This window comes from Oncorhynchus mykiss, chromosome 13 (genome assembly GCF_057628025.1).
Source record: "Oncorhynchus mykiss isolate SJ-2025 chromosome 13, ASM5762802v1, whole genome shotgun sequence".
Taxonomy (NCBI): domain Eukaryota; kingdom Metazoa; phylum Chordata; class Actinopteri; order Salmoniformes; family Salmonidae; genus Oncorhynchus; species Oncorhynchus mykiss.
Window position 1 is genome coordinate 46,537,843 of NC_143034.1, and position 14,903 is coordinate 46,552,745.

General features: G+C 45.8%; 1 protein-coding gene across 2 annotated transcripts in view; it reads right to left on the reverse strand.

Moving 5' to 3' along the window:
- Positions 1-610: 610 nt before the first annotated feature.
- The window catches only part of stat5 (signal transducer and activator of transcription 5), a 99,233-nt gene continuing 84,940 nt past the window's right edge, over positions 611-14,903 (reverse strand). Inside the window, exons 10-20 of one of the 2 annotated variants that reach the window (XM_090194283.1) lie at positions 13,328-13,507; positions 12,876-12,963; positions 12,123-12,245; positions 11,318-11,410; positions 10,797-11,003; positions 9,487-9,581; positions 8,567-8,709; positions 8,271-8,426; positions 8,017-8,068; positions 7,444-7,548; positions 611-5,661 (exon numbers count right to left, since the gene is read on the reverse strand). In XM_090194283.1, coding sequence (XP_090050409.1) covers positions 5,538-5,661; positions 7,444-7,548; positions 8,017-8,068; positions 8,271-8,426; positions 8,567-8,709; positions 9,487-9,581; positions 10,797-11,003; positions 11,318-11,410; positions 12,123-12,245; positions 12,876-12,963; positions 13,328-13,507 — 1,366 coding nt within the window. In that variant the 3' untranslated portion in view covers positions 611-5,537. 2 annotated transcript variants of the gene reach the window in all.

Genomic DNA, 14,903 nt, shown 5'->3' on the forward strand with positions numbered 1-14,903 from the left:
CCAAGCAACAGTCGCTCTCTGACCTCCAGATATGTCCGATGTTTTTAAAAATGGAAAACAATTAATTAGAATATAGTAAATGTGATTGAGTTATTTGTTGAGAAGGCAAACAGTGGGTCTTGGATCTCTCTGTTCCATAGGAGATTGACAATCATAATATGTTTTATAGTAATCAATGGGGTCATAGTCGATTGCAGTTCATGCATTAGGTTAATTACATTGTCTAATCACTTTTCCATGTCCCCTCGGCCCTGAGTGACAGGTGAGAAAAGCCCCTCTGGCATTAAAGGGACAGTACATACCAGTCCGGTACTGTGTCTCAGAGACAATATATGTTCCTGCCACAAGATGGCAGATGTGAGTTGCCACTGGACAACCGATCACATAAACCAATGTTATAGCAGTACTATGATGCCCACACCCAATCCGAAGGCTGTTGAAAGGCTAGTCAGGGTTTGTTGGGTCTATTCCTTTTCAATTCAGAAAGTAATCTAAATTCAATGCTTCAATGAGAAGAAATTAGAATTGGAATTTGAGTTTACATTCTGAATTGACTCTATTGAAATGGTCTCATGTACAGTATCGGTAAGGTGCCGTTCAAACTGACATTGAATGTGAACAAATAAACCATTACATTTATTCAGTCACAACTTATTCTTCATTATACATGTTAGGGTTGAAATTATTTATGAACTTTTTTTTTTCAATTGCAGTTTTCCTTGCAACACATGCTAAAACCAAACCACAAATGTGGAACTAACATTGAACAGAACACAGCCTCATATACAGCTTCCAGAGTACATAGACTAACTAAGAGGTGAAGCAAAGACTTTGAAATGATCAGAATAACGTAAAAAAAAAGGAAACATCACAAGAATTCCCATGTAGCTTTGACTCTTCAAAACATAGCAGTAAAATCAAGAAATACAAAGAAGAAAAACTAGCTGTTTTGACCTGGAAAAATTCAAGAAACAAAGATGGGAAAAGACTAAATAATGTCAGCAGGACAAACACAAAAGCAACATTCTTCTGATTCCTGTTTGCAATATGGCTCTTTTCAGATACTTCAGATGAAACCTAAGGGGTTGCAGTGGCTGCCATGTTCTACGTGCACCCTCCTCAGGTCATGCAAGGGGATTACATTCAGAGGGGCGTGCCACAGACGTACAGTATACTGTAATAAAATAGAATTACGGTACAGAAAATAAATTCATATATGCTGTATATAGATAGCAGAGGAGGCTGGTGGGAGGAGCTATAGGAGGACAGGCTCATTGTAATGGCTGGAATGGAATCAATGGAACTGTATCAAACACATCGAACATATGGAAACAACATGTTTGACTCTGTTGCATTTATTCCATTCCAGCCATTACAATGAGCCCATCCTCCTATAGCTCCTCCCACCAGCCTCCACTAATAGACAGAGACTCTATTGGTCTTATTTTTCATTTTATGATACATCAAACAAGCATAGGGCTTCATTCCTGAGTGGGCAGAGCTTATGAGTGAGTAGAGGCGATGGGTTGTGTGTGTGTGTGTGTGTGTGTGTAATATGACTGTGGGGGTTGTGTGGTGCTATTGCCCAATGGTTCAGAAGTGTGTGTGTGTATGTGCGGTGGGGGGGGGGGGGGGGTGAACAGAGTAGCCACGGCAACAGGTGGATCTATCGTTACATGCTTTGTTAAACTGCGGTAGCTAAGGTGTACTATAGCAGACTAATCCTGCTGGGAGTATATGGAGAAAGACCCACTACAACATCTTGGCTGAAAGACAGGGAGTGAGCCAGTGCCAAAATATCCCAAACTTTATGGTAGCAACGGCCTTCATGCTCAGGACTGATGAGTCAAGTGTTCAAGCGTTTCGTATTGTCTGCACACATAGCTATTTATCTGTACCTTAGGTTGTCAGTTGATGTTTTATGTTATATCACACAGAGACAGACATGCACATGCAGACTTAGTAACAGTGATCAGTAATAACAGCAAACAGGAGACTGGCTTAGGGACAGAGATAGACAAAGAGTGAGAAAAAACAGACAGACAGACAGACAGACAGACAGACAGACAGACAGACAGACAGACAGACAGACAGACAGACAGACAGACAGACAGACAGGAGTACCATCAGGGCTGGCTCCAAGCATAAGCGACATAAGCGGTCGCTTAGGGCCTGGGCCGTTTTTTTTTGGAACTCAGTTGGGGTCTAAATTTCTGTTGAAAGTTAGAAGGTGAAGGTTCGAAATGTGGTTGTGCATCAGCAGGTTTTTCTCCTGTTCTGTCAGTGACAGTCACTTAATTAGCCATGTCAGCTAACAGCTGACTAGTCTAGCTAACTAGTTTAGCTAGTCATACTCACTCAGATATCATTAACATGACATAAGTAATGGCAAAATGTGTAGAATTACAGGAAATTTGCTTTAAACCTGCAAAAATGTATCTCCACCCCATGGCAAAACTGGTAGCATTGCAGGGAATTAGCTTTAAAACTTAAAAAAATGTATCTCTGCCCCATGGTAAAACTGGTATCTCTGCCACATGGTAAAACTGGTATCTCTGCCCCAGGGTAAAATGAGTTGAATTAGATCTCCACTAGTCATCTCAGGCTATGGATTGAGTAGTTAGTGTACTTCAGCAGATGAACAATACTAAGCCAATAAGGACCCAGTATAGAGGCTCTTCATCTATCAGTCCTAGTAATGGACTTTCCTACAGATCTCCCAACTAAACCCCGACCTCCACACACACCCCAGTGGCCTCAGCTCCTCTACACACATCCCAACAGCTCCCCAAATAGATTGTCAACACTAGACGTCACAACCAATAACAAGACATGACCAAATGAGCTGTTTAAAACACCAGGCAGACAGACAGAGTGGTAATGAGAGGTAGTGTTGATGGCACATGCATAATTTACAGGGGTAAGGAGGTAGATAGAGGACTCATCTTTTTATCTGTGCCATTAAAGTGTCTGTGTGACAGCATGGGCAGCACCGTTGAGGTACTAAAGTAGTAAATGTTATTCTTCTTCATTGGCTGATTGCTCCCAACTCGTAGGAATCCCCACCCAGTTGACAACTTTAAATTGGTGGAAGACCTCAATGGCAATGGCCATGTTAAAATGGGTTCTATTAATGATGAGTCCTCTATCTATCTCTATGGGCTGTCCAGAGACCTGCCTGGCCATGCTGGATACATGCTTGTATTTACATTACATCTGTGTGCAAATACAGGAAATTAATATATCCCTGTGAGTGAAGAGGGGGTCCAAAGTCCCCAAGTTTCAGCTGGAGCTGATGTACACTGCTCAAAAAAATAAAGGGAACGCTTAAACAACACAATGTAACTCCAAGTCAATCACACTTCTGTGAAATCAAACTGTCCACTTAGGAAGCAACACTGATTGACAATACATTTCACATGCTGTTGTGCAAATGGAATAGACAACAGGTGGAAATTATAGGGAATTAGCAAGACACCCCCAATAAAGGAGTGGTTCTGCACGTGGTGACCACAGACCACTTCTCAGTTCCTATGCTTCCTGGCTGATGTTTTGGTCACTTTTGAATGCTGGCGGTGCTTAAACTCTAGTGGTAGCATGAGACGGAGTCTACAACCCACACAAGTGGCTCAGGTAGTGCAGCTCCTCCAGGATGGCACATCAATGCGAGCTGTGGCAAGAAGGTTTGCTGTGTCTGTCAGCGCAGTGTCCAGAGCATGGAGGCGCTAACAGGAGACAAGCCAGTACATTAGGAGACGTGGAGGAGGCCGTAGGAGGGCAACAACCCAGCAGCAGGACCGCTACCTCCGCCTTTGTGCAAGGAGGAGCTGGAGGAGCACTGCCAGAGCCCTGCAAAATGACCTCCAGCAGGCCACAAATGTGCATGTGTCTGCTCAAACGGTCAGAAACAGACTCCATGAGGGTGGTATGAGGGCCCGACGTCCACAGGTGGGGGTTGTGCTTACAGCCCAACACCGTGCAGGACGTTTGGCATTTGCCAGAGAACACCAAGATTGGCAAATTCGCCACTTCACAGATGAAAGCAGGTTCACACTGAGCACGTGACAGACGTGACAGAGTCTTGAGACGCCGTGGAGAACGTTCTGCTGCTTGCAACATCCTCCAGCATGACCGGTTTAGCGGTGGGTCAGTCATGGTGTGGGCTGGCATTTCTTTGGGGGGCCACACAGCCCTCCATGTGCTCGCCAGAGGTAGCCTGACTGCCATTAGGTACCGAGATGAGATCCTCAGACCCCTTGTTAGACCATATGCTGGTGCGGTTGGCCCTGGGTTCCTCCTAATGCAAGACAATGCTAGACCTCATGTGGCTGGAGTGTGTCAGCAGTTCCTGCAAGAGGAAGGCATTGATGCTATGGACTGGCCCGCCCGTTCCCCAGACTTGTATCCAATTGAGCACATCTGGGACATGTCTCGCTCCATCCACCAACGCCACGTTGCACCACAGACTGTCCAGGAGTTGGCAGATGCTTTAGTCCAGGTCTGGGAGAAGATCCCTCAGGAGACCATCCGCCACCTCATCAGGAGCATGCCCAGGCGTTGTAGGGAGGTCATACAGGCACATGGAGGCCACACACACTACTGAGCTTCATTTTGACTTGTTTTAAGGACATTACATCAAAGTTGGATCAGCCTGTAGTGTGGTTTTCCACTTTAATTTGGAGTGTGACTCCAAATCCAGACCTCCACGGGTTGATAAATTTGATTTCCATTAATTTTTGTGTGATTTTGTTGTCAGCACATTCAACTATGTAAAGAAAAAAGTATTTAATAAGAATATTTAATTCATTCAGATCTAGGATGTGTTATTTTAGTGTTCCCTTTATTTTTCTGAGCAGTGTATATTATGCAACCGTGTGTGTGTGTGCGTGCGTGTGTGCGTGTGTGTGCGTGTGTGTGTGACATAGATACTCAGTGTGCTCTGAGAATGAAATGAGAGCCATTCTGCTTGGAGTTTAGTGTGTAAAGATTCAGAATTATTATAGTACTGATTGAAACTTCCCTTAGCAACAAATCCAATGATATTGTCAATAACAACAACAAATTATTCATTGAAGTTTCTCTTCTTTGGCAGAGGGCGGATTCAATAAAAAACAAACTTTGTTGATAAACCATTTACAATAATAAAATAACTAAACAAAAATAAAAACAGTACCACTGTTTAAATGACTTCATACCGGTTGTGGAGAGTGCTCTTCAAATATCTTTGTTAGAATTATGACCAAATTAAAATACATGCGTGAATTGAATTTTTTTCATACAATACTGTAACATTGTGTTTTTTTTGCATTTCTACCTAGTCTGTTTTACAGATACGCACGGAGACAAACTGAAAAAAGGTCACTGACGTGCAGTTTGCATGCTGAGGAGAAAAAACAAAAAAACAATCACAACCATTATTAACATTTCACATTATAACTATCTGAAACAGAACAGGAGGAAATGAATGGAATTAAACCATCAGAAATGTCAAAAGGTGCGGGGTTCTTTTGTTGGTGTCAGGGGTTAGAGGTTGAGGGTCACGACTGCTGGCCGCTCCATTGGTTCTCCATAGGTCGCCGCAGCAGCTCCTCAACGTGTCGCGCCACGTCCATGGTGTCATCCAGGTCAAAGTCACCGTCTGCATCTAATATGGAGTCACTCCTGTCACAACACAGGAACCAGTTAGTAACACAGGGTATCAGACACACACCTCACAACACAGGAACCAGTTAGTAACACAGGGTATCAGACACACACCTCACAACACAGGAACCAGTTAGTAACACAGGGTATCAGACACACACACCTCACAACACAGGAACCAGTTAGTAACACAGGGTATCAGACACACACACCTCACAACACAGGAACCAGTTAGTAACACAGGGTATCAGACACACACACCTCACAACACAGGAACCAGTTACTAACACAGGGTATCAGACACACACCTCACAACACAGGAACCAGTTAGTAACACAGGCCATCAGACACACACATCTCACAACACAGGAACCAGTTAGTAACACAGGGTATCAGACACACACACCTCACAACACAGTAACCAGTTAGTAACACAGGGTATCAGACACACACCTCACAACACAGGAACTAGTTAGTAACACAGGGTTTCAGACACACACACCTCACAACACAGGAACCAGTTAGTAACACAGGCCATCAGACACACACACCTCACAACACAGGGACCAGTTAGTAACACAGGGTATCACACACACACATCTCACAACACAGGAACCAGTTAGTAACACAGGCCATCAGACACACACACCTCACAACACAGGAACCAGTTAGTAACACAGGGTATCAGACACACACCTCACAACACAGGAACCAGTTAGTAACACAGGGTATCAGACACACACCTCACAACACAGGAACCAGTTAGTAACACAGGGTATCAGACACACACACCTCACAACACAGGAACCAGTTAGTAACACAGGTCATCAGACACACACCTCACAACAAAGGAACCAGTTAGTAACACAGGCCATCAGACACACACCTCACAACACAGGAACCAGTTAGTAACACAGGGTATCAGACACACACACCTCACAACACAGGAACCAGTTAGTAACACAGGCCATCAGACACACACCTCACAACACAGGAACCAGTTAGTAACACAGGGTATCAGACACACACACCTCACAACACAGGAACCAGTTACTAACACAGGGTATCAGACACACACCTCACAACACAGGAACCAGTTAGTAACACAGGCCATCAGACACACACCTCACAACACAGGAACCAGTTAGTAACACAGGGTATCAGACACACACACCTCACAACACAGGAACCAGTTAGTAACACAGGGTATCAGACACACACACCTCACAACACAGGAACCAGTTAGTAACACAGGGTATCAGACACACACCTCACAACACAGGAACCAGTTAGTAACACAGGGTATCAGACACACACCTCACAACACAGGGACCAGTTAGTAACACAGGGTATCAGACACACACACCTCACAACACAGGAACCAGTTAGTAACACAGGGTATCAGACACACACACCTCACAACACAGGAACCAGTTAGTAACACAGGACATCAGACACACACACCTCACAACACAGGAACCAGTTAGTAACACAGGGTATCAGACAGACACACCTCACAACACAGGAACCAGTTAGTAACACAGGCCATCAGACACACACACCTCACAACACAGGAACCAGTTAGTAACACAGGCCATTAGACACGCACACCTCACAACACAGGAACCAGTTAGTAACACAGGGTATCAGAGGCACACCTCACAACACAGGAACCAGTTAGTAACACAGGCCATCAGACACACACACCTCACAACACAGGAACCAGTTAGTAACATAGGCCATCAGACACGCACACCTCACACTCCCACATGCACGCACACATATGTAATCTATACTCACATAGGCTGGTATATGCCGTAGTTTGGAGGGTGACTGACAACAGGGGAGGCTCCGTGATCCATGTAGGTGGGGTTTGCTGCTGGGTCAGGATTGGTCGTGGTGAACCTGCAGGTCCAGACAAACAGACAGATAGACACACGCGCACGAGTCAGAGAACGTCAATCCGATCGCAAGCTTTGTCGGTTACCACGGCAACCTTCATCACCATCCCTTCACCACCACAACCCCCTCCTCCTGCTCCTCCTCCTCTGCTTCATTAATTACCAGTCCCTTTGAGCAGCAGGATCAGGTTAGGCAGGGTGCTGGGCAGCAGCCCCTGGAGCCCTCCCATTGAGAGGCCCACAGCCCCATGGTAACAATAGGGACCCTGCAAACTCATTACCCAGACTGACATTACTAAGTGCAGTGATGAGAGGGACAGAGGCGCCCTCAGGCCCGCGGATGCTGGGCTCTAATTGGTTCCTCCATCTGGAGTGAAGACCTAATGGTTGATCTGCATTCAGGCCACATTGTTAGGTGATTAAATCAGCCCTATCGCCATAGAGAGCGAGAAGGAGAGAGAGAGAGACTTACTCTGGTACCACTTGTTTGATCTGTGGTTTCACGTATCCATCCACTGCTTTGGCTGTAAGAGAGAAAGGCAAGGGAAGGAGAGACAGGGAGAATCGCTATATTCAGACTGCAGATATGGTCCACATTCACAGGTTCCTCAGTGTGGCTGTTAAGCCTATCTGACCAAATTGCAACAGATATAGAGAATAGACACTACAGTATAATTATATGTCACCATGTATTTGTATAGAGATGAATAGAGGTGAGGTACATACACAGGGGCGGCGTGTAGTATTTTGAGAAGACCTCATCCTTGGGTCTGTCTGGGTAGAGGAACAGGAGGTGGTTGAGGTCACTGATGCGGTCAGCCAGAGAGCGGATGGAGAAGTCTTTGGTTGTGTAGGGCATGAGGTTCCACACCATCCTCTCCCCTGGAAACATAGACACACTTGTTATAGTTCCACTTGGCTATTTTTACAGACCTTCTCCGTCAAAGATTAATGTGTTGCCTAATTGAATAACTGACAAAATAATGAATTGATTGATCGCTTGATTGGTTGGTTGTCAGTACCTGGTTTGTTGGGATTCTCAGCCACCCAGGCGATAGTGATCCCTCCGATCTCAGAGTCGCTGAAGCGGAGCAGGAAGGTCCCGTTGGGTTTGGACATCAACATGTCCTGGGCCTGCTGCTTGTTCACAAATCCCAGGATCGCCCTGTACATAGAGAACGGAGAGAGAGAGAGAGAGAGAGAGAGAGAGAGAGAGAGAGAGAGAGAGGGAAAATGTATAGAGAATAAAATGGAGGGCATAAGGAGGACATCAAGAGGAGCACATAAGGAGGACAGGAGGGGGACATAAGGAGAACATGAGGAGGACAGAAGTAGGACAGGAGGAGGACAGGAGGAGAACATAAGGAGAACATGAGGAGGACAGAAGGAGGACAGGAGGAGGACAGGAGGAGAACATAAGGAGAACATGAGAAGGACAGGAGGAGGACAGGAGGGGGACATAAGGACAGAGATAGACAAAGATACATTGTTACATACATTGTCATGCCTCCCCCTGCCCCTACAATAATTGTATCCTTTTGACCCATTACAGGTAGGGATAAATATCTCTGTGGTTGCTATGGTAAAGCCGTGTCCATTATGGGGAGGGCCTTTTGGTAGAGGCTCGCTGAGATTAAAAAAGCTATCAAAATGTGAGGCTGCAACAGCAGGGGGGCTTAAGAGGGAAAAACACCAAGTGCACTCTATCAAGTAGACTCACTAAAGAAAGCACATTACAGCTGCCATTCAAACGACAACAAAAAGAGGCCTTTAGTTTAGTTGAGCCATTTTCTCTGTCCATTTCCCTGTCTACTTGGGCAGTGTGTGCACGCTGCAGGCATCTCATGTTACACGAACACACAATCCAAGTCAAACCTCATTTCCACAGGTTATTCTGGAGTAGAAATTCTAGGAATTTAGACGGTCAAAAAAGTATTCTTACCCATCATTCCAGTGTGGTTTGAGATGTTTTTTTGTGAGTTCCATGACCCCATCAAACCACTGCCAGAACGTGAAATTCCTGCCAGGCAGACTCTCCTGTAGGTTAGAGGGATTGGGACATTGGGTTTGATACAGTCGATAAACCATTTGTTGTTTACCTCCCCTCACACATACAGAGTAGAGTAGAGTAGAGTAGAGGAGTAGCAATTACAATAGACAGTCAGTCAGTGAGAGATATTTCCCAGAGTTCAGCTGACCCCCTTACATCCATCCATCCAGTTCAGATCAGTATGACTGTTGCAGCAATGCAGAGTCCACTGGGTTATTGTGTTTGTGGGGAGAGAGAGTTTATAAGTATGCGTGTGTGTGCGTGTGCATACACGTGTGTATCAGTGAGGGAGTTGCATGTTCCAGCTCCTGTTTCTAGGCCCTCTCTCTCTCTCTCTAATGAGGCTGATGCTCTGTGGTGAATGAGGTCTGAATGTGAGTGTGCTCTCTGTCATCAGTGGCTGGTTAGAGGGAGCCAATGAGGACTGGGGCTGAATTAGTCCTTCCTGTCTGGACAAACAGGCCCATTAACCAGACCTGAGGACCTCACAGCCAGCCAACTAGAGCTCATCAGATTAAATGGTACCCTATTCCCTACCTAGTGCACTACCTTTGACCAGGGCCCAGTGAACTATGTAGGGAATATGGTACCATTAGGGACACACCTTAGAGAGAAACACATTAGAGACTCACTCAGCTCAAGGAGAGCAGATTAGAATGTATTTTTTATTTAACCAGGCAAGTCAGTTAAGAACAAATTGACGGCCGAGGAACAGTGGGTTAACTGCCTTGTTCAGGGGCAGAACGACACATTTCTACCTCGTCAGCTCGGGGATTCCATCTAGCAACCTTTCTGTTACTGGCCCAACGCTCTAACCACTAGACTACCTGCCACCCCCAATGCAGATATAGTGGAATATATTACTCTGAATAAGGGAAGGAACACCAAAGAGGTAAACGATGTCTGCAGTGGCACATACTCACATCTAAATAAAATACACACCAGCCAGGCATGGTAAAAACAATAGATTCCCTCTGAGATGATATCACCCCTCTGCAACAACTTGTTCCTAATGCAGAGGTCAGGTCTTGTAATCCACTGGTCAGTAGTCATGGGCTGTGTCCCACATGGCACCCTACTCACTACAAAGTGCACTACTTTTGATCAGTGCCCATGGGGTTCTTGTCAAAAGATGGGCCCTGGTCAGAAGTAGTGCACCACATAGGAAACATGGTGCCATTTGAGGCCCACCCTGGTCTTACCCTGTTGAACTGGGACCAGGTCATAGTCATGCCGCGGTAGTCGTCAGGGTTGATGCTGGAGCTACTGAAGGCTTTCTGGGCCAGGAAGACCAGGTTCTCCTCTGAGAGGCCACGGTTACTCTGCACCTCCGCCTTGTACTTCATGTTGAGGGCCTCACACAGCTGGGGCCACAGCACCTTGTCGGGCACTATGAAGGGCACCCGACCCTGGGGAGGAGGAGAGGAGAGATGGTTAAGGCCCCTAAACCAGGGCAACGCTAGAGCGTCCATCAAGAGAAAAACCAAACAACATAAAGTGTTAAAGACAGCATCACACACACACACATACACACACACACACACACACACACATACACACACATACACACACACACACACACACACACACACACACACACACACATACACACATACACACACACACACACACATACACACACACACACATACACACACATACACACACACACATACACACACACACACACACACACACAACACGATGATCACACTGAACTTACGGGTTCGGCAAAAGCGTTGTCCCACAGCACTGTTGCCGTGGCGTTATTGTCTTGGCTACCGTGGACGATCACCACCACAGGAAGTGATAACGTCTGACAGAGAGAGAGAGAGAGAGAGAGAGAGGGAGGGAAGGAAGAAAAAGTTCAGGGGTCATTACAAACACAATGATGTATATGTGTATCAAATACAGTATATATAAGGCAACTCATGTAAAACCTGTTTTTTAACCTACTGTATAGCACTTTCTGTTCCAACCAAAAAATCCATATAATTCAGAGAAATACATGAACAAATGTGTTAAGGGAGTAGGGGAGCATATAAGTTCCCTGTACCATTGACAATGTGAAGGTCATTTTTCTTGTGTGACATAGCTTTAACAATGATTACTACTTCTAATATGGTCACTGAAGGAGCAGGGTAAGGAACATGGTGTATTGACGGAGCCACCCTCTGCGTGTCGACGACAACTGGATGCATCTGGGCTTCAGGGGGAAAGGAAAGAGAGCCTGTGACCTGACTTCCTCTTTTGGACGTTAACAAGGCGACACTCCGTCTTAGCTCCTCCTCCACATTTACCGGATTGGTTGAACAGTGGAGAAGAAAACCTCCCCGACAGTTTTTTCTTCTCGTCAGGACCAGAAAGAAAGAAAGGCTGCTGAGGCACTATAGGTTAGACTAGAGTCAACAGCTCACCTTGGGCTAGTCCACCACTCTGCTCATCTCTTCTTAAGCCTGTGTGTGCTGTATTGATAAGAGTTGGCAAAACAACACAAACAGATCTGGGACCAGGTTATCAGTTCTTACCTTAACCTGAAAGACCAGCTCATTACCCCCGACGCTGAACTGAGACTCAAACAGAATGGTAAACTTCTCCTCTGTCACAGACTCCGCCCCTCGCCGGTCCGAGCGCTTGATCCTCTTCAAAGACTACATGAGAGATGAGGTGGGGTCGGAGAGGAGGATCATGAGAGGACAGCAGCACAGCACACAAACATCTTCTAGACTATTCACTTTGAGGAGCTGTTCTCTAATCAAACACACACATACATGATTCCCTTTCATTTTAGCAGATTTGAAGGGATACTTCGGGATTTTGGCAATGAGGCTCTTTGTCTACTTCCGCAGAGTCAGAGGAACTCATGGGTACCATCTTTATGTCCCTGTGTCCAGTATGTAGGAAGTTAGGGGTAGTTTCGCAAGCCATTGCATATTCACTAGCATTCTGTCTTTAACTTCCTTCCTTCCTTCTGGAAATAGAGACATAAAAATGGTATCCACAAGTTCATTGCCAAAATCCCGAAGTATCCATTTAAGCCCGAGTTTACATGTAAATGATTCATGGAGGACCCTATGGAGGACCCTATGGAGGACCCTAGGGAACTCTAAACAGCATGTGGGCTGAGTAACATGCGATCTGTATGAGTATGAACATAGAATGAGAATGCAGAATCTCCAAAAGCCTCTTGGATTCCAGTTTAGCTGGCGTTTGTCTCTGAAGACAATCTTCTCTAGGTGTGGTATTACAGTCTGAGACTCCCTGGTCCCGTCCATCCTCACCATGTTCCTGAAGTTGGCGCTGAGTGTTCCTGTGGCCTGGTGGTACTCCATCACACAGTTGTTGTTAAGGATCTCTCCACTGCTGTCACTGGGGGAGGGGGAAGGAAGATGGAGGAGGAAGAGGAGAGGTAGATGCTTCAGCAGATGTATTAATCATAGAGTCATGAAACTTTCACAGAACATGAAGGGGAATGACTCATTTAAATTTATGGGAGACAAGTTTTTTTCAGGATGCCAATGCTGACAATCTTGCAAAATGCTACCCAAATTTAGGCTAACACGGCTATTCTTTTAGTACTAGGAAGGAAAATGTATACACTAACTACTTTAGGGTTCTATTAGGTGTGTAGAACGTGGGATGTGGATGTCTAAATGTGGAATCTCCACTTGCGCCATAGATTCCACTGTGGCAGTAGATATCAGTGATGAGGGGGCTCTATGCTGTGACTTACTTCCTGGTGTTCTCATTCTTGAGCAAGGCCTTCGCCTGCTGTTCACTGATGATGGTGGCCTTGACCTGCGGGGGGTTCATGTGCACATTGAGCTTTCCACCCACTAGGAGGCGCACTGTGGCGGCAAACTTGGTCTGGGTCTTCAGCACCTGGGGAGGCTGCTTCTCTATGATAAAGGTGCTAGAGAGAGAGAGAGAGAGAGAGAGAGAGAGAGAGAGAGAGAGAGAGAGAGAGAGAGAGAGAGAGAGAGACAGAGAGTGAGAAAAAACAGACAGACAGACAGACAGACAGACAGACAGACAGACAGACAGACAGACAGACAGACAGACAGACAGATTAGAGTCAGAGGAAAGTGTAGAGGGTTGCTTTAAAGGGATAGTGCAACATTTTAGCTTGAACTCATGTATACCATTTGCATGTCTTTGCATGCAGTTTGAAGGAAGATTCTGGAGCAAATCCTAACTAGCGTTAGCCCAATGACAAAGTCGACAGGAACAACTAGCTTGATAGTTAGCAATGGCCCCAGAAACTAACTTCAACTTCCTTCAAACTGCACACAGAGTCATACAGATGGTATCCATGAGTTCATCTGACTCTTGGTTAGTAGAAAAAGGGCTTGATTGAAAACATTTAGCACTATCTCTTTAACTGACAGATCACCACCGGGAATTCTGCTCATCACACACTGCTGCCTATTACGTCTATTTGACCTGCTTTTGAAAGTTACACAGTACGCAAGCTGTCAGCTCTCAATGCTCCCACACATAAACACACACAAACAGACAAACGCTACACACACACAGGCAGCGTGATGCTCATTCATTCAGGCAGCTAGGGCTTTTTAGTAGAGCACGCTGTTTGTGTTTTAGGCTTGGCTGACCATACTCAATATTCTCATCTCTGTGAGCAGGCAGTGATGAGATACCCTCCCTCCCTCCCTAGCCTCCCTCCCAGGCGCCTGCTAGAGGTTTAGGGGGAACAGTAGAGAGGATGTGGGTGTGGTTTCACTGGAGAACAGGAAAGAGCGAATTAAGAGGAGAGGAAACACCAGTGCGGTAGTATGGACTTTAAAATAATAGTTTTTACGCTCTCAATGCTCCCCTGTCTGCGGCCTAACGGACATCGTTCTGACAATGACATAGCTTCTCAGTGCATTATGGGTCTCTGTGGGGACCACAGTGCATTATGGGTCTCTGTGGGGATCACAGCTGGAATAGGGAGAGAGCAGAGGGTTCTGGGAGCACTCAGAAGACTTCCTGATCCAGTCAGTGAGGCTGGCGGACTGATACGCGCTGACAGACAGTGTCCCCAGGGCTACAACACTCTACCATGGAACTCAAGCTAACTTTCTGAGCCTGTTAGCCTTTCTCCCCATCTCACCATCATTGAAGACTCTTCATCTCTAGTCTCAAACACTTTTTTTGTCTCTTTAGCTCTCGAATCGACCCTGTTTCTTTCACTTTATATCTTTGAAACTCTGTTCACTCCTCCTCTTCCTCACACTGTATCTTCCTCTCCTTTTCTAAACCGTTCACTCTCCCTACTGTTTTCTTTCTCCTTTCGGATCGATAGCAGG